Consider the following 21,750-nt stretch of genomic DNA (forward strand, 5'->3'; position numbering starts at 1 on the left):
GACAGTCTCTATCTAACACCAAAGATATTATCAACTATATGAATCGTAGTGGTGTTTACAAACTACAATGTTCTGACTGTGATGCCACCTACATAGGAAGAACTTGTAGATCACTTGCTTCTCGCTCTCTTGAACACATCAGAAGAGAGAATACCTCTACATTCTCACAACATCTCAAAGAGAAAAATCATACTCTGAACATACCAGATGATGTTTCTCTTCTACACAATATCCCCCAAAGAGACTTTCTGAAGTTGGACTTGTACGAGGACCTGGAAATAGTCAGAGAAAAACAAAAAAGCCCAAATTGTGTCAATCGCCATGTTTCGTTTAACCGGGACTTCCATCCACTTCATCGACAACTTTTTTCTTAACTTCTTTTTAATCACAATAGTACTTTTCACCTGTTTATTACTCTATCGCTTTCACATAGCCACATTTACAGTTGATTTGACACAATTCATAATGATTTTCTTTCCTTATTCACCTCTATCCATAAACCACTATCACTATCCAATTATATACACGCAAACCAATAGCTGCTATCATCACCCACATACATACCTTTTCATCACTAAATTTTCATCAATAATTTAATTATATCCACCCCATATAATCATATTGCAATTAAATTTAATAGTCTCACTACTCTTTCTGGGTCCCGTTCATGTTACATTTTAATTATATTCTCATAAATTTATAACACCACTCCTCTCCCCTATGTTAGCTATCTCATATATTGGTCTGTTTTGTCGAACCCTTAGAGTTCCAGGCGATATGCAGGGATCTTGAGAAATGGTGGCATGTATCTTAGCTTGTATTATATATCCCTCCCAGATCAGAAAACAGTTCTACACCTTTGTCACCCACACAGTGATTTTTATGGTACTTCCACATACTATAACAACTTCCAATTATTCTAATATAATTGATAACTTTTAAATAAACACACAACTGCTTTTCTAAGCCCTAGATATCACATATAAAGGGTTTGATAACGTTTATTAAGTTGTCTGTATTATGTGTAATGTGGTTTGCCTACTTCCTCCATTACAATATTTTAACATTTACATCAAGTCTATTTCCATTTTTACAGACTATCTACCACAGTGGGAACGACTGTTTTTATTGTTATTAATTTAACAAATTTTACAATAAATACCACAAAACAACAGGGAAATTATAACTTCCTGTGGAACTGTCATTCTTGTCATGTCACCATTCAGAATTTCCGTTATCAAAATCACTTGCTTCCATACAGTCATGATGTGAACTTGTCAGATAGAGCTCATTGGTACCTCGGGCGAAAAACATTGGATATCTTAATCATCCATGTTATAATTCACATCTTAGTCATATGTTCCGATGACGGATCAATTGTAAAGGGTTTTACCCTGTTATTTTTACTTTGGTGGCTTGCATGTAGATTCTAAGTGAGTATAACCTATAAAATTTTTTTTTTAACCTTAGTCAACATTTCAAATACTTTGCATCATTTTATCTGGTTGTACACATTTTAGGATTGCACTGATGATGATCGGTCAACCGATTGAAAACTAGTTCTGTCTTTGATGTAGCCCTGTATAGGGATTTTAACAAATATACCTTTTATAAAGGATTTTATGAAGTTGTAATGAGTTTTCCCCGAAATGTGCTTCATTTTCGGTTATTTCACGTTAAAGTATTCAATTTGGAATTTGACGAATATGAACCTATTTTTCATTAGCTATAACTCTGCTTCTACTAGGTGTAAAGACGTGATGTATACACCATTTTTTTAAATTTTTTACAGGCTATATTTTTTTTAAGAATGTTTTTTCGACAAAATACTTACTATTTGACTTATTTGCGAAAAACCGTCTAAAAGTGTGGTTATTTTGTTGAAAAAATGAACATATTCACTGCCAAATAACTCGAAAAGTATCGACTTAGTGAAAAAACTCTATAAAACAAAAGTTACTTAAAATTATCCAGTTTATCGATTTCCTGACTTTCTTTGGACGAATATTTTTTCACCCCCAAGAGGGGGTGAAAACCACCCCCAGGGCAAAAGCACATATCGGCAGAATATCACTTTTTTTCTTTGACTTGTTAGCTATGTGTATGCCAAATTTCATGTCAATCCAAGCGGTTCTTTAAAATTTAGAGGTTTTGCAATATTTTACCGTTAAAGAACGGACTAATTATAAATTTACAATAAACGTTAAAATAAAATTAAATCCTCTATTTTGATTCAACTTTTATATTTTTCATCTAAATTTCATCATAACTTCAACCAAAAAAGTCAAACAAAAGATACCTATATCTTCTTACAGATACGGTTGTTTAATTTTACACCTGTAGAAAATGTTTATCTTCTACTCATCTGGTATGAAATTACAACCGATTGTTTTCAATAGAAAAAGACGTAATCAATTGTATCGAGTTGCAGTTTCTTTGAAATATTTTTTACTTTTCAACGTTCGAGAAGGCAATCTAATTTGAATCTTTTTTTTAAGAAATAGAGAGTAATGAAGTGTTGCGAAGAATGAAAGAGAAATTTCAAAGTACTTTTACTTTAATATGTTACCTTCAGTTGATGCCGTCCAAGAAATCGTTTTACCTTCGCTACGATAGGGCGGCAAATCTCAATTGATAATAAGAAAGTAAGGCGGTCACTGACTTAATTTGTATCTGTATTTGAAAAGCCCAAAACAATTTTATTTGTTGCGTACAGATTGTTACGTAACATCGTCAATATTATCGTTTGTGCTGTTTAAAGAAACATTGTTTTTATTTTCCTTTTACTTTTTAAATAAATTTAATGAAACATTTTCAATATAAAAGGTATATTTATTTAAAAACCCTTAAAAGAGCCACAAAGGGCATCATCAGTGTTACCTAAAATAAGTAGGTATAACCGTATTAGTGAAGACAAAAGTCAATGTTGAAATGTTGACCAAGGTACAAAAAAACAATGTTTGGTTATACTTACAGGCTTAACATGCTGAGCCACCCATAAATTCAGGTATTTATGGTCCTCTAGTGACCAGGAAACCTTTTGATAATCTTTTTTCAATTTTAATTTTGGGTAGCGAGTTTCTGTATAGTTCTTTCAGCGCCTGTAGGATAGATACATTTATGCTGGTTTTTTCTAGTACTTCACATAGTCTATTAATGGGTACCATGTCATATGCCATCATTAGACCTACCATAAGTAAATGAACAGCAAAAGTGAAAGTTGAAAATGAACTGAATGAGAATATCCAGATTCTCCGTGGGGTGCGCCAAGGGTGTATTTTATCACCATTGTTATTTAATTTATATAGTAAAGCCATCTCAGAATTAGCGTTGGCCGAAGTCAATGAGGGCCTAATAATAAACGGTGAGCCACTTAATAATATAAGATATACTGACGATACCGTACTTCTAGCGGGAACACTGGAAGAATTGCAACACCTTGCTCAACAACTAAATATACATTGCAACGATTATGGGCTAAAAATAAATTTGAAGAAAACCAAGTTCATGGTATTTACAAAAGCACAAAACATCAGAGTTAGACTAGTACTGGATAATACAGAAATTGAGCAAATATCTTCGTACAAATACCTTGGAGCATGGATCACAGAAGATACTGATCAGACAAAAGAAATAAGATGCCGCATTGAAATTGCACGATCCATTTTTAACAGAATGAGGAAACTTTTCTGTAATCGCAATATCAATATAACGCTCCGGATAAGAATGCTTCGTTGTTATATTTTCTCCACCCTTTTGTATGGGGTTGAGGCATGGACACTAAAACAATCCAACATTAAAAACCTGGAAGCATTCGAAATGTGGTGTTATAGACGTATTCTGAAAATATCATGGACAGATCGTAAAACAAACGCACAAGTGCTCGAACAACTAGGAAAACAATGCGAAGTTTTAAATTCCATAAAAATCAGGAAGTTAGAATACTTGGGGCACATCATGAGAGGTGAAAAATACGAACTATTAAGGAATATAATGCAGGGCAAAATCAAGGGCAGAAGAAGCGTAGGAAGACGTAAAGTCTCGTGGCTACGCAATCTCCGTGAATGGTTTGGATGCAGCTCAATTGAATTATTCCGGCGCGTAACCAACAAAATTATAATTGCCGGAATGATTTCCAATCTCCGATAGGAGCGGAACTTTAAGAAGAAGAAGTAAATGCAACTCTTGTGCTTTCGACAGCCTTTTTTTACTACTTGGGTTATTGTCTAGAAAATGTCTATTTTGGATCTGCCTGTCCTAAAACCGAATTGTTTTTCTGATTCGTATGTATGGTATTCTTCACATATTATGAGGTCTTTTAATATTCTTCAGGTAATACCTCTGTAGTTATTTGACTACTTTTCTTATGTGTAGATGTTTTCCATCCTTCTTTAAATGTCTGTGGTACCGCTACTCCATTTAAAAATCTGTTAAATAATATTGTTATTAATTTTGCTAATTTGTCTGTTATTCCGACTTCGATTATGTTGTGTGGTGCGGTACTGGATTCTGGTCTTTTTGCTACCAATAGTTATGCTCTCCTCTCCATATTTCGTTGTTGTTTTGGGGAGTATCAGCGTTTCTTCTCTTTTGATGGTTCTTACATTCTTTATACATCTTTAAGCTTCTCTAGAGTTTCGCCGTCCAATGTACGTGTGCAGCTCCTCACATGTGTCATTAGTCCAGAAAGCCACTGCGCATCCGCTAGGAAAAATATTCTGATTCGGATTTTTTGCACAATCTTACTCAAAAAGGACCCCTTTTAACAAATTTGCATGTATGTTGCCAGGTCCAAAAGTAAGTCAAAAATTAAAGGTTTTTTTTTTGTTTTTTTCCTAAAATTATTTTTTTTACATCGAACAAAGTTTTTTTAGGTTTTTTGGATCATTACAAACAGAAAAGGTCTGTAGTGACTTTTCTATAAAGTTGATAGTTTTTGACATACATATAAGCGATTAAAAATTTAAAAATTGCGAAATCGGCCATTTGTAACCCTCATAAACTATGTGAAAAACTGAAAATTTCAATGTTGCCAAGGTAGGTAGGTATTCTTTAAGCATCGATTGATGAAATCCCGAAGAGTTTTTTGCAATACAATATCGAAAACCCCTGTTTTTTAATTGCTAATCAAGCGGGCGCGACATTATTTTCAACCGTTGCATGTAATATGTAATATGCGTAAATATATGTACGGAAAAATATTCTGATTCAATTTTTTTCGCCATCTTGCTTGAAAATGTTCCCTATTAAAAAATTTGCATGTTGCCAGAGTCAAAAATGGGTCAAAAAATGTTTTAAACAATTTTTTTTTAAACTACAAATGTTTTCCGATTACATCTACATGCAACGGTTGAAAATAGTGCCGCGCCCGCTTGATTAGCAATTAAAAAATAAAGGGGTTTTCGATATTGTATTGCAGAAGCCTCTTCGGGATTTCATCAATCGATGCTCATAGAATATCTACGTACCTTGCTAACATTGAAATTTTCGGTTTTTCACATAGTTTTTGAGGGTTGAAAATTACCGATCTTGCAATTTTTAAATTTTTAATCGCTTATATCTCGAAAGCTATCACATTTATAGAAAAGTCACGTGAGATCTTTTCTATTTGGAATGATCCAAAAAACCTAAATAAAATTTGTCCGATGCAAAAAATTAGTTTTAGGAAAAAACAAAAAAAACGTTTAATAGTTACATATTTATGATATTAAAAGTACACGTTTAAGGCACGCATGTGATAGTTTCGATAGTTGCGAATTCGCTTCGCTCATTCTGCATTTCACATGATTGCCTTAAAAATGTACTTTTTAACACGTATATCATACAATATTTTTTCTACAAACGTCTTATATATCAACAATTATAATTTATTCATTCTCAATTACAGGACAATATCTACAAAAACTTTTACTTGAACTTGACTGACATTCCATTTTTATATATTTTTCTTGACATTACATCAAAACTGCCTATACTGTCAATACGTAAATCGTAAAAACTATAGAATAACATCTTACTTTTATTGTTGTATATTTCAACAAATTTTAATAGTTTTTTTCTACAAACGTGTTAAAAATGCAATAATACAGTTTAAATTAAATTTTAAAAAATCTTTTAAACCACCTTTTTCAAATTGCGCAAGTTGTACTATTAATATTAATGTTAATAAATGAAATATAAATATTTTGACGTTTCACAATTTGACAATTCACTTTTAACTGCAGTGCCTTAAAAATTTTAAAGCACTATTAGTGCCTTAAAGTAGCATTTTTAACGCTCCTATGGAGTGCTAAAAATTATATTTTTAACACGGTTGCAGAAAAAAATTTTTTACTTTCTTTGATCCTGACAACATGAAAATTTGTTAAAAGAAGACCTTTTCAAGCAAGATGGTGAAAAAAAATTGAATCAGAATATTTTTTCGCACATAATATATTTACGCATATTACATACATGCAACGGTTGAAAATAGTGTCGCACCCGCTTGATTAGCAATTAAAACACAAAGGGGTTTTCGATATCGTATTGCAAAAAACTCTTCGGGATTTCATCATTCGATGTTTAAAGAATATTCACCTACCTTGGTAACATTGAAATTTTCAGTTTTTCACATAGTTTTTGAACGTTAAAAATGGCCGATTTCGCAATTTTTAAATTTTTAATCGCTTATATGTCAAAAACTATCAACTTTAGAGAAAAGTTACTAAAGACCTTTTCTGTTTGGAATGATCCATAAAATCTAAAAAAACTTTGTTTGATGCAAAACAAATAATTTTAGAAAAAAAAATAAAAAAAATCGTTTAAAAAATTTTTTACTCACTTTTGGACTTGACAACATACAAATTTGTTAAAAGGGGTCCTTTTTGAGTAAGATTGTGCAAAAAATCCGAATCAGAATATTTTTCCTAGCGGATGCGCAGTGGCTTTCTGGATTAATTACATTTTTTACTTTCGTTCTGTACAGATTTTGGTGTTTCTTGTTCGTAGGTATTATCTAGGGAGAGTTTGATCCAATCTTTTCTTTACAAATATTGTGTGCTTTGATTTTCCAAGCTAGTAATATTATAGTGTAGTATATCTATATTAGCTCTTCGTCATTTTTTGTCCCATTTTGCTGATGTTTATGATTTATAAATTCAGGTACCTATGTATATTCTCGTATTCATTCTAATAAACTTACGCACTAGCACTTTTTGTCATTACTATCGGTTTATACTACTATCGGTTTACAACGTTCTTCGACGCCTTCCGACTCCTAACCGCTATTCTTCTCTGTTTAGCCATAGACCTGGAGGGATTTCTCTTTCCTCTAGTTCTTTTTCAATTCCATCCCTCCAGCTTCTTGTTGGCCTTCCTCTTTTCCTTTTCACTTGTGGTGTCCACGCTTAAATACATTTAGGGATCCTGTCATCTGGCATTCTCTGTACATGGTCGTACGTCGTACCATATTAGTTGTTTTGTTTCTATGTCATCAATACTAATTATTGTATATGTGACTAGCATCATTTCTCTTATTCTCTCATTTGGTATCCGATCTCTTCTTGATTTGCCTGCTGCTGTTCTCCAGAAGTCCATTTCTGTTACTAGTACCATTTTCTGTGTTCTTTGTTTCAGTGGCCAAACTTCACTGCCATATGTAATTACACTTTTAAGTATGGTATTGTATATGAACTGTTTGTGCATTTTAGATATTGTTTGGTCCCACAGAATGCCGATCATCATCTTCTTCTTCTTTAAGTACCTTGCCCAGATTTTTAGGCGTGGGTAGCTTCCATAACAATTTGCCGATATCGTTCTCGATCTTGTGCAGCATGTAACAATTGATCTGCTGATAAGCCAGTCCATTGACGAAGGTTTCGGAGCCATGAATATTTCTTCCGACCAATTCCTTTTTTCCGTCGATCTTTCCATTGAGTATTAACTGCAGCATCCTGTATCTGCTACCTCTCATTATATGCCGCAGATATTCAAGTTTTCTCTTTTTTATCATCTTGGTTAAATCACTTTCGCCTTGATCTACTCTGTTTAAGACTTCTCTGTTTGAAATGCGTTGAACCCAAGATATTCTGAGCATTCTACGATATGACCACATCTCAAAGGCTTCTAATTTATTCATCATGTTAACCTTTATGATCCAGGTTTCACATCCATATAGTAATACAGGATACACATAACATTTTAGGAACTTGATTCTTAGTTGTAAGTTCAGCTGAGAGTTGCTCAGAATAGATCTAAGTTTCATAAATGCTCCTCTTGCAATTTCTATACGAGTTTTAATTTCTTCATCTGGATTAGTGTCTCGTTTATCCAACATCCTAGGTATTTAAAATGGTTAAATTTTGTTATTGGTTCATCAATGACAATTAGTTGCATAGGCCCGACGTCTTGTTTACTAACCACAAGTAACTTTGTCTTTGTTGCATTTTATGTTAAGTCCGTTATTGGAGCATTCTCTAGTGACTCGATTTATAAGGAATTGAAGATCTTCGATATTTTCAGCCATGATCCCGGTGTCGTCTGCATATCTGATGTTGTTAATAGTTTCTCCCCCGATTCGAACTCCACATTGTCCTTCCAAGGCTTCATTAAAAATTATTTCTAAGTATACGTTAAACAAAGTTGGGGATAACACACAACTCTGTCTGACACCTCTTTGAATGCAAATTTTGTCTGTTTCTTTGCCGTCTACCAGAATAGAAGCTTCTTGATTCTAATATAGATGTTGTAAAAGTCTCAGATTTTTATCATCTATTCCAATCATTTCTAGATATTCAAACAACCTATCATGTTGAACTCTATCAAACGCCTTCTCAGAATCTATAAAGCAGACGTAAATTGGTTTCTGTACTTCCCATGATCGTTGAAGTAATGTTAAAATTGAGAACAAAGCTTTCCTTGTTCCCAATCCTTCTCTGAAACCGAATTGTTTGTTGCCCATTGTCTCTTCTCATTTCTGCTTGATTCTATTAAGAATTAATTATCTTAAGAGGTAGCTTGAGAGAGTGGCTCATGAGACTAATTAGTCTAAAATCTTTACATGATGATGTATTAGGTTTTTTGGGAGTGGAATAAATGTAGACTCGAACCATCTGTGGCATCATTCCAGTCTCGTATATATGGTTATATATGTTAGTTGTGAGACATTGTCGTCATCCAGAAGTTTGAGCCAGTCTGATGGTATTTGGTCAGGGCCTGAAGATTTCCCATTTTTGCTCTGTTTGATGGCTTTCTCTACTTCCGCTTTTAAAATACTAGGACCAGTATTCGTATACTATGTGGTGTTAAGTGGTGGCCTCGTATCCAGGAAGAGCTCATTTATATAGTTAGTCCATTCTTCCTTTTTTTCATCCAAGTCGAGAATTATTTTACCCTTGGAGTTTCTCATAAAGTGAGTTCTTTTTATCTGAGTGTAGGTAATTTCTTTAAGTTTTTTATGTAGGTATATTAACCTCGTCGTGTTTTCTTTGTAGTTCTTCCATTTCACGACATCTTTGTTCCATCCAGTCCTCTTTTGCTATATCTCTCTATATCGAATCTCGTCTTTGTTTTTCCAATTTCTTCTTTGTTGAATAAGGTCTAGTATTTTATCGGTCATCCAATCCTTTTTCTTTATTGGGTCTTTTTCTGGTTTCAAAACTTCGTTTGCTATGATGACCATGGCGGAATTCATGATATCTAGATTTTGACCGATATTTTCTTGTTCAGATCTTTCTAACTGTTTTTTAATCTCACGATTTATCTTATTTCCGAACTCATCTGCTATTACGGCATTTCTTAGGAGTCGAGTATTAGGTTTCTTCTGCGTTGTGGGGGCTTTTATTCTTTTTAGTTTTAGTTTGAATCCAGCACAGAGCAGATTATGGTTAGTTGCTGCGTCTGCACTTGGGTATGTTTTTGCAGATGTAATGCTGTTTCTAAACCTTCTATTAATGATAATGAAGTGTAATGTAGATAATATAATTCATCATGGATATGGCGTTTCTACCCTGTATTTTTCTGTTTTTTATAGCATCGAGTGTTCCATCTTGAGTTATTTTCATGCCCAGGTACTTGTATTCATCATAGTGTTTAATTTCTACCCCATCGTCGAATGTAATGGACTGTTTTGTCCCTTCAATACACATGGCTTCAGTTTTCTTAATGTTGACTTCGAGACCCCATTTGTTATATTCTTCTATTAGCTTCTGCGTCATGTAACTCAATTTGTCATGATCCTGAGCATCAGCGAAACATAAAGTGTATAGTGTTGTCTCGTAATTGAGAGGGATTCCCATGCCATTACATTTTCTTTTCCACAGCTTGAGTGCTTATTCCAGATAAATTTAGAAAAGGGTAGTTGAAATACAGCAACCCTGCTTCAATCCTTTTGTGACCTTAAATCCATCAGACATCCTTGATCTAGTTTTAATTATTGCAGTCGTTCCATTATACCGACTTTGGAGTGCTTTGATAAGACCATGTTGGGTTTGCTGTAGGGTTGACCATAGTTTGCTGAGGGACACACTGTCATTATCTACTTCAAAAATATTACAATATTTCTTCAAAAATAAATACATAGACAATAGTCCTGATTTTAATTAATCACTTTTCAAATCATTATAAAATTATTTACGGAATCACCAGAAAAGCAACAAAAAATGAATCAATCAATTTTCAACGTTTGGGAGAGTACGCAAACATTAAATTAAAAACCTCCAATAAGAAAACTATTTGTTGAACAAATTATATTATAGCCAAAATGGTGTTTTCTTTCATTACCTTGTGAAATCGTGCAGAACCGCTTTTTTGGCGTGATTAAAATATTTATCTCATGAGTATTTTGTAAATGACTCCACTTAGAGAAAGTGTACTAACAAAAAATATGGTAATAAGTGTATTTTTAGTTAATGTAGGTGTACTTTTAGAATAAATTATATGAAAATAGATCGAGATTGCTTAATAACTGGGTAACTTTTCGACTAATCGCGATATCCATATATAGAGATCATAACCGTAGTTGGTCAAAGTTTATGCGTGGTGGGGATGAAATAAATACTTCTTCTTCTTCTTCCTTTTGTGTAGACATGCCTCTGACTGTTTTTCAGTGCGTCTCCATTAAGTTTTTGTTCCATCTTTCTCGTGGTCTTCCTACTGATCGTCTTCCTTATTGGGAACCCTCTCTTCCAGTCCTTACTACCCTATTTTTTGTCATTCGGCTTATGTGGTCATTTCATTCTACTCTTCTGTTTCTTATCCAGGCATTACCGTTCTTCACCTTGCATATCCGTCGTATATCTATATTTATAGCTCAGTTCCACAGTTTATTTTCCATTTCTGTTTCGATCTCCCCGTAGCTAAATAGTGTGATACGTAGATATTTAAACTCCATCACTTGTTATATAGAAGGAAAACGGAATCCAGGCCGTAGAAGAATGTCGTGGATGCGGAATTTGAGAGAGTGGTTTGGCTGCACCACTAATGAACTTTTTAGGCCAGCTGTAAACAAAGTCAGGGTAGCCTTGATGATTTCCAATCTCCGATAGGAGTGGCACAAGAAGAAGACGACTTGTTATATTATGTAACTCTCCAGTACATTTGCTGTTATACTCGTAGTAGACCAGGGCGCATCTGTAAAAATATTAGTACATACATTTGGACGTTGAGAGGTGACTCAAATTTTTTTGCAGAAATTGCTTGAAAATAACTCAAATAATAATATTTGAGTTATCCTCCCTCTCAAAAAGGTCCGGAACATTGTTTAAATAATCAATATGTCAAAAAATGAAGGAAAAATTTGATTTTTTTTTGGTGTTTTGATTATAACTTTAAAAGTATTCACTTCCGAGAAAAGTTGTGCTGACATAAAAGTTGCGTAATTAAATTTCCTACAATATAGAATTGGTTAAAAATTTAAAAAATAGTCACCCTTACAAAATAGCAATAATTGCGGAAAAACCATACAAAAACAAGTATTCGCATTTTACGTTTTTAAACCATTTATGCTACACTTAGGACCTTCATATTTCACCCAGAAAAACTTTATGATACAGTTAAACCATACTGTAAATTTCATTAAGATCGGTTTAATAGATTTTGCAAAATAAATTTTGCAATCCAGCTTTCGCAAAAAAATTCATTTTTTCAAAATGTTACAACACTGAAAATAAAGCAGATGGCAAGTTGAAACTTTTTTTGCTTATAGAAGTGTACTGTACCTTTCATTTGCAATTTGCAAAACTAAAATCGATTAACCACCACGGCGTCAGGTTTTTTTTTAAATAAACATTAATTATTGGCGCTACGCGCAGGACAGCGGATAGTTTGCTCTGATTGGGCATTCCAATGACCTTTGATAATGATTGATACATTTTACTTTTTATTACATTTCGCTATAAATAAATAAATTTGTTTATTACAAAATAAAAACACATACTCTATCCTTTGAAAAAACACTTTTTTTAGCAAAACTTTTTTGTTCATATATTTTAACTAGAGAATAAAAGTTTATTATTTTTAAACATATGCAATTGTTTAAACAATATTTCACGAACAATAATAAAATTAGTTTGATTTTTGTGGAATTAAAATATTAAAATACAACAAAATATAGAGTAAGAAAATAATATATTAGATAAAGATTGGAAGAAATTTTGGTGGAAATCAACTTGTGTGAATCGAACACCGCTGTCCTGCACGTAGCACCAAAAATTAATGTTTATTTAAAAAATTTCCTGACGCCGTGGTAATTCATCAATTTTAATTTTGTAAATTGCAAATGAAAGGTACAGTACACTTCTATAAGCAAAAAAAATCAACTTGCTATCTGCTTTACTTTCAGTGAAATTTATTTTTCAGTGAAGTTTTTTTTTTCGAAAGCTGGATTGCAAAATTTATTTTGCAAAATCTATTAAACCGATCCTAATTAAATTTACAGTGTTGTTTTACTATATCATAAAGTTTTTCTGAGTAAAATATGAAGGTCCTAAGTGTACCACAAATGGTTGAAAAACGTAAAATGCGATTACTTGTTTTTGTATGTTTTTTTTCGCAATTATTGCTACTTTGCAACAAGGGTGACTATTTTTTAAATTGTTCACCAATTCTATATTGTAGAAAATTTAATTACGCAACTTTTATGTCAGCATAACTTTTCTCAGAAATGAACAGTTTTAAAGTTATAATCAAAAAACCAATAAAAAAATCGAATTTTTCCTTCATATTTTGACATTTTGATTATTTAAACAATGTTCCGGAATATTTTGAGTGGCAGGATAACTCAAATATTATTATTTGAGTTATTTTTAAGCAATTTCTGCAAAAAAAATTGAGATACCTCTCAACGTCCATCTCAAAACAGATGCGCCCTGGACTATAGGTTTTGTATTTGTTGGGGAAATAAACATGTTAAATGTTTTGGCGCTTAGGTATATTAAATTATTGCAGCATACGTTGTAAATCGTCTTTACCTTAAGAGATTAGTATTCTTTCGTCTGCATAGCAAATTATTTTAAGTTGTTTTTCTCCCATTTGGTATCCTTTTTTAGTTCTTACTTTTTTATTGCTTCATCCATGATCAAGTTGAACAATGGAGGACTCAGGAAATCTCCCTGTTTAATCTCATTGCCAGCTTCAATTGGGTCAGTTAGTTCTTCTTCAATGGGAGCAAACAACCGAAATACGATCTAGAATTGAAAAAGCCAGAGCAACATTTACCATCATGAGAAATATATGCACCCATTGCGACATATCTCTCCCACTAAGAATACGGCTGCTAAAATACTATGTATTTCCAGTCTTACTGTATGGCGCAGAGGCCTGGACAATAACGGAAACATTAATTAGGAAGCTGGAGGCATTCGAAATGTGGGTGTACCGACGTATCCTCAAAATATCCTGGTCGACTCACAACACCAACGTAGAGGTATTGCGTCAAATGGAAAAACAAAAAGAAATCTCTTTCAAGATTAAGAAACGGAAACTTGAATAACTCGGTCATATTATGAGACAAGATATACAGGGTAAAATAAAGAGCAAACGCGGAACCGGAACAAGAATACACTCATGGCTTCAAAACTTACGCCAATGGTTTGGACTAACATCGATCGAGTTATTCAGAAACGCCTCAAACAAAATTAAAATTGCTATAATGATACCAACATCCGCAACAGACAAGGCACATGAAGAAGAAGGAGAAGTTCTTCTTCTACTTTTACTTTTATTGTGTTGTTCTGGTAGAATTTTTGACCGTTTATTATTCAGTCAAATGCCTTCTTAAGGTCAACAAAACATAAAAAACCGATTTGTTGTATTCTGACGATTTCTCTTGAACTTGCCTCATTATAAATATAGCGTCGGTGCATGACCTTCCTGACGTACAACCATGTTGTTCTTCTACAGATGTTATAATTGCTCTCAGTGTGTTTGTTACCACTTTGGTTGTTAATTTTAATGTTGTGTTTAATAAATTAATTCCTCAGTAATTTTCCGGGTAAGATTTGTGTCCCTTTTTGACGAGAGGTGTTAGGACGCTTGGTCTCCATTCTTGTTGTATTCTGTTTTGTTCGATTATTTTTTGGATTAGTTGTAATAGTTGTTTGGTCAAGTCTTCTCTTCCGTACTTTAGGAGTTCATTCGATATTCGGAATATGGAATGAACTAAATCCATATAAAATATTTAAAAAAATTCACCCAAGAACCCCTAGATTTGAGGCCTTTTCCTCCAGAATAATACACTAACAAAGATATCTGAGTTGGTATGCTGTGAGTTAGTTGATTTCTAAATAACAGCTAATTATCATAATAGTCCAGGGCGCATCTGTTTTCAGATGGACGTTGAGAGGTGACCTAAACATTGTTTAAATAATCAAAATGTCAAAATATGAAGTCAAAAATTCGATTTTTTTATAGGTTTTTTTGTTATAACTTTAAAACTGTTCATTTACATACTGTTCATACAATATAGAATTGGTTAAAAATTAAAAAAATAGTCACCCTTGTTGCAATATAGCAATAATTGCGAAAAAAACCATACAAAAACAAGTATTCGCATTTTACGGTTTTCAACCATTTACGCTACACTTAGGACCTTCATATTTTAACCAGAAAAATATATGATATAGTAAAATAACACTTTAAATTTCATTAAGATCAGTTTAAAAGATTTTGCAAAATAAATTTTGCAATCCAGCTTTTTTTAAAAAAAATTCATTTTTTTTAATGTTGCACGACTGAAAATAGAGCAGATAGCAAGTTAATTTTTTTGCTTATAGAAGTCTTCTCTTCCGTATGTACTGTACCTTTTATTTGCAATTTGCAAAATTAAAATCGATTACTTACCACGGCGTCAGGAAATTTTTTAAATAAACATTCATTTTTGGTGCTACGCGCAGGACAGTGGTGTTCGATTCACTCAAGTTGATTTCGTCCAAAATTTCTTCCAATCTTTATCTAATATATTATTTTCTTACTCTATATTTTGTTGTATTTTATTACCTATTTTAATTCCACAAAAATCAAACTAATTTTATTATTGTTTGTGAAATATTGTTTAACCTTCCGATGACCAACCTTTTTTTGTTACAAGGATGACTAAGGGGGGATGACCCCAAGTCAAAACTGTCAAAAATGACAATTAAAAAAAAATGGAAGTTTTTTTTCTTTTTTTTTTTCTTTTTAGGGCATGGACTTTATGTCATTCAGCCAGTCACAACATGAGTATTAGTGTCATGTGTAGTGTGTATGTTGAGTAAGTGTCTTGTTACTTTGCAAAGTCGACGTCATTAGCGTAAAACTACTTGGAATTACACATAATAGATGGTATTTTACTAAACATCAACTTCAGAATATATTTTTTATTCGTAAAATATAGGGAATTTTTTTTATTTCAAAATATGAGGATATCTAGAATGATATTAAAGTCAAATAAAAAAATAATGAGTTAAAAATTGAAAATACTTTTGAATTTATTAAAGAAAACCATAGGCTGGAGTCACAATTTCCCCCGCTTGGTCATCCGAAGATTAAACAATTGCATATGTTTAAAAATTATAAAATTTCATTCTATAAGTTAAAATATATGAACAAAGAAAGTTTTTGGTTAAAAAAAGTGTTATTTCAAAAGATAGAGCTATGCGTTTTTATTTTGCAATAAACAAATTTATTTATTTATATCGAAATGTAATAAAAATTAAAATGTATCAATCATTATCAAAGGTCATTGGAATGCCCAATCAGAGAAAAGCAATAATTAATGTTTATTTAAAAAAATTCCTGACGCCGTGGTAGTTAATCGATTTTAATTTTGCAAAATGCAAATGAAAGGTACAGTACACTTCTATACGCAAAAAAAATTCAACCTGCTATCTGCTTTACTTTCAGTCCTATAACATTTTGAAAAAATGATTTTTTTTTGCGAAAGCTGGATTGCAAAATGTATTTTGAAAAATCTATTAAACCGATCTTAATGAAATTTACTACACTGTTTTATTGTATCATAAAGTTTTTCTGGGTAAAATATGAAGGTCCTAAGTGTAGCGTAAATGGTTGAAAAATGTAAAATTCGAATACTTGTTTTTGTATGTTTTTTTCGCAATTATTGCTATTTTTCAACAAGGGTGACTATTTTTTAAATTTTTATCCAATTCTATATTGTAAGAAATTTAATTACACAACTTTTAGTTCAGTACAACTTTTCTTGGAAATGAATACTTTTAAAGTTATAATCAAAAAACGAAGAAAAAAATCGAATTTTTTCTTCATTTTTTGACATTTTGATTAGTTAAACAATGTTCCGGACCTTTTTGAGAGGAAGGATAACTCAAATATTATTATTTGAGTTATTTTCAAGCAATTTCTTCAAAAAAATTTGAGTCACCTCTCAACGTCCAAATGTACTAATAATTTTACAGATGCGCCCTGGTCTATAAGGTAATTATGTATGGGAAAGGAAAACTAACGAAGAAGTAAGAACAACAATGAACGCCGAGGAAACGGTAGTAGATAGAATAGAAAGATCATTGAAATGGTTTGGACACCTATTAAGAATGCTTAAAGAACGTTGGCCTAAATAAATATTCCAGTGCCAACCACCAGAAAGAAGAAAGCGAGGAAGACTGCGAAGGTCGTGGAATGAGAGCGTCAGGAGATCGACGTATTGACCGCAATTTACAAGAAGACGATGTCTTGGACAGAGAGATTTGGCGAAGGATGACAGGAATACCGGAAGATGCTGTTAACAATTGAATAATTATTGTAACAATTGTACTCGTAAATAGATAGATACTTATGTACTTACCGAGCTTGGGGATAGTTTAATAATTGTTGAGCTGCATTTCCATAAACAACATTGGCTGGGATATAAGTCGGCTGAGCTATAATTATCATAGCTGTAGGCTGGTTATTTTGTTGTGTGCTGTACAAAACCCTCTGTATTAACTGTAGGAGTTGTTGCTGCGACTGCGGATGAAGCTGTGTTTGTATCGGTACCTAAATAACATAAAAATAGCTTTATATATTAAACTTTTATTTTTAAAAGACTTAGGTCTGGGCACTGGCGAAGCACTATGTAACCATTGTTACCATTGGTAACAGTTAAAATTTGTAAATAAATATTTTATGACTACTATGAAATAATTCCATTTATATTTTTTAAAAATAGAAATATTTGTTAATAGTATCTACCTAATTCAGTAAAATAGCCAACTAGACGCACGAAAATATCAGCGAGTTTATGTAAAATCGGTTGCACGTTATTATAATACGCCCTTACCACAGTATAAAGAGGTTCCATATTTATTATACTGTGCCCTTACCGTGCGCCGCGCCGTTTACCACTTCTGTGAGTGGCAACGATAGTAGGATCTTTGACTGGATCGTCTCTGAAAATTTTGCGGGGGCGATGGCTCTGAAACCGCGTATTGGTGTTACCAAATTTTAATTTGGTGACGCTAGGTAGGGCCGGTGTCTATCGGGACAGAAAATACCGACCGTAAGAATATCAGACTTAATAAATGCAATTTTAATTATTATTATAATTATAGGTAATAATTATAATTCCATTTATGAAGTCTGTTATTCTTAGGGCCGGTATTTTCTCGATTAAACTCCGGTTAGTTAACCGTACCGGCCCTTTGGATTCGATTATTGCATAATATGCATTATTAATTATTAGTTTATAACTTGTAACTGTACTTGCTTATTATACAGATAATATATATATACCTTTTTATCCTATATAAATCATATTAATCGATTTTAATTACTTGTCGAAATATATTAATTAACAACAACATTATTATAATATGACATATAATAATATTGATTATACAGTACATTGTTGTTCTGAAGCTATTTTCTTGTGGCATTTTTATAATCAAGTATATTCAAATGGGAAATAAGCCACAATTTTACCTAAAAATGATTTTATTAACGTTTCGACGCCCAAGTCGGGTGTCGTTGTCAAAATACAAAATAATACTAAATAAACAAAAATGTTGTTGCTTAGTAAAAAATTCTTCTAAAAAAGTCGTCCCAGGAACGCAACTCATCAATATTGGCAATATCATTTTAAAGTCGTCTACTTTAAAATGTATAATACGTGTCTGAATTGCCGATATAAATGAGTCAGATTAAATAAATTATTAGAAGAATTTTTTACTAAGCAACAACATTTTTGTTTATTTAGTATTATTTTGTATTTTGACAACGACACCCGACTTGGGCGTCGAAACGTTAATAAAATCATTTTTAGGTAAAATTGTGGCTTATTTCCCATTTGAATATACTTGAATACAGTACATTGTAGTGTATAATCAATAAAATAAAAATTATTTAATATTTTAGGCTAAAAATGACAAATGAATGTACTGATTAGTATACTAATTATACAATTTGGATTTTTTAATAAAGTATAAAGGTGATATAATACATATTTTACCTAAAAACAACAAATATGTTTTTATAGGCCTTGGGCCCGCATATACAATTATTATTTATGACCACACCGTTGAAACTTTTTGTACTTGTTATTTTTGTGGAGTCGGACAAATTTTGAGCTTGGCGCATTATGGTAGTGGGGCGTTTGTCTGTCAAGCGGTGACGAAGTTGTCAATTTTATGCAAGAAAAAAATTTATTACCACATTGGTCATTCTATTTTAATCACTGGATTTTATCATATAAACAACGAAAACAATTTTGTCGGACAAAAATATTGGGGCATATGACGCGTCGGACACGCTAAATATGTCAAATTTATGAAAATAATAAATTTATTACCACATGGATAATTTTAACGGTATCTACCATAAAACGTTTTTACAATAATGTGGTAACCTTGTCGGACAATTTTCACGGGGCATATGCGCAGTCGGACGCGCCGAAGATGTCAATTTCCTGAAATTTTTTTATTTACAACCATTTTTCCGACAACATTAGTAGGTTATAAGTAATTATATTCTTAATCAAAAAATCAAAGTGTCGGACAAAAATATTGGGGCAACTCGACAGTCGGACAAAAAATTTAATTTTTATTAGTAAAGTATACTTTCAAATTATGCTGGGTTCGTGCATCCCTTATCTTTACAACCATTTTTCCGACAAAAGTAGTAGGTTACAAGTAATTATATTCTTAAACAAAAAATGTAATTGTCTGACAAAAATGTTGGGGCAAACGAACAGAAAACTTAATTCTTTTAGGCTATCGACGAGGAGGTATTATCAAAAAAAAATTTTAAAACAGTGTTTCTCGGTTACTTTTGAATCGAATTAGCTGAAAATTGGTACACACACTAAGTAAAGCATTTAAAAGGGTATGACGTAGATCGGAACCCAAAATTTTCTTAAAAAATTTTCCGACAAGAGGGAAAATTTTAGAAAAATTGTGATCTGATAATTTGTGTACATACTCCTTGAACAACGACAAACGTCGTTCTGTATTTTTTCTTGAATTAAAAAAAAAAGTTCAGCACATATATCAGGTTATAAGTAGTTATATTCCAAATCAAAAAATCTAAGTGCCCGACATAAATAGTGGGGCACATCCAAAGTCGGACAAAAAATTTAATTTTTATTAATTAACTATACTTTTAAATAATTCTGGGTTCGTGCATCCCTTATCTTTACCACCATTTTTCCGACAAAAGTAGTAGGATACAAGTAATTATACTCTTAAACAAAAAATGTAATTGTCTGACAAAAATATTGGGGCAAACGAACAGGAAACTTAATTCTTTTAGGCTATGGACGAGGAGGTACTATCCAAAAATATTTTAAAACAGATTTTCTCGGTTATTTTTGAATCGATTTAGCTGAATATTGGTACACACACTAAGTAAAACATTTAAAAGTGTATGACGTAGAGCTGTACCCAAAATTTTCCCAAAAAAATTTCGGACAAGAGGGAAAATTTTAGAAAAATTGTGATCTGATATTTGCGTACATACTCCTTGAACAACGACAAACATCGTTCTGTAGTTTTTTTTTCCAATTAAAAAAAATTTCCGACACAAGTATCAGGTTATAAGTAGTTATATTCTAAATCAAAAAATCTAAGTGTCCGACAAAAATATTGGGTCAAATCCAAAGTCGGACAAAAAATTTAATTTTTATTAGTAAAGTATACTTTCAAATTATGCTGGGTTCGTGCATCCCTTATCTTTACAACCATTTTTCCGACAAAAGTAGTAGGTTACAAGTAATTATATTCTTAAACAAAAAATGTAATTGTCTGACAAAAATGTTGGGGCAAACGAACAGAAAACTTAATTCTTTTAGGCTATCGACGAGGAGGTATTATCAAAAAAAAATTTTAAAACAGTGTTTCTCGGTTACTTTTGAATCGAATTAGCTGAAAATTGGTACACACACTAAGTAAAGCATTTAAAAGGGTATGACGTAGATCGGAACCCAAAATTTTCTTAAAAAATTTTCCGACAAGAGGGAAAATTTTAGAAAAATTGTGATCTGATAATTTGTGTACATACTCCTTGAACAACGACAAACGTCGTTCTGTATTTTTTCTTGAATTAAAAAAAAAATTCAGCACATATATCAGGTTATAAGTAGTTATATTCCAAATCAAAAAATCTAAGTGCCCGACATAAATAGTGGGGCACATCCAAAGTCGGACAAAAAATTTAATTTTTATTAATTAACTATACTTTTAAACAATTCTGGGTTCGTGCATCCCTTATCTTTACCACCATTTTTCCGACAAAAGTAGTAGGATACAAGTAATTATACTCTTAAACAAAAAATGTAATTGTCTGACAAAAATGTTGGGGCAAACGAACAGGAAACTTAATTCTTTTAGGCTATGGACGAGGAGGTACTATCCAAAAATATTTTAAAACAGATTTTCTCGGTTATTTTTGAATCGATTTAGCTGAATATTGGTACACACACTAAGTAAAACATTTAAAAGTGTATGACGTAGAGCTGTACCCAAAATTTTCCCAAAAAAATTTCGGACAAGAGGGAAAATTTTAGAAAAATTGTGATCTGATATTTGCGTACATACTCCTTGAACAACGACAAACATCGTTCTGTAGTTTTTTTTTCCAATTAAAAAAAATTTCCGACACAAGTATCAGGTTATAAGTAGTTATATTCTAAATCAAAAAATCTAAGTGTCCGACAAAAATATTGGGTCAAATCCAAAGTCGGACAAAAAATTTAATTTTTATTAATAAACTGTCTTTTAAACAATACGGGGTTCGTGCAACCCTTACCTTTAAAACCATTTTTCCGACAACATTAGTAGGTTATAAGTAATT

General features: G+C 32.2%; 1 protein-coding gene across 1 annotated transcript in view; it reads right to left on the bottom strand.

Annotated features, from left to right (window-relative positions):
- The window catches only part of LOC114348999 (uncharacterized), a 120,295-nt gene that overhangs the window by 22,448 nt on the left and 76,097 nt on the right, over positions 1 to 21,750 (bottom strand). Inside the window, exon 3 of the mRNA XM_028299440.2 lies at positions 17,273 to 17,463. Within this exon, the coding sequence (XP_028155241.2) occupies positions 17,273 to 17,463 (191 nt within the window). The remainder of the gene's footprint in view (positions 1 to 17,272; positions 17,464 to 21,750) is intronic.

This window comes from Diabrotica virgifera, chromosome 3 (genome assembly GCF_917563875.1).
Source record: "Diabrotica virgifera virgifera chromosome 3, PGI_DIABVI_V3a".
Taxonomy (NCBI): domain Eukaryota; kingdom Metazoa; phylum Arthropoda; class Insecta; order Coleoptera; family Chrysomelidae; genus Diabrotica; species Diabrotica virgifera.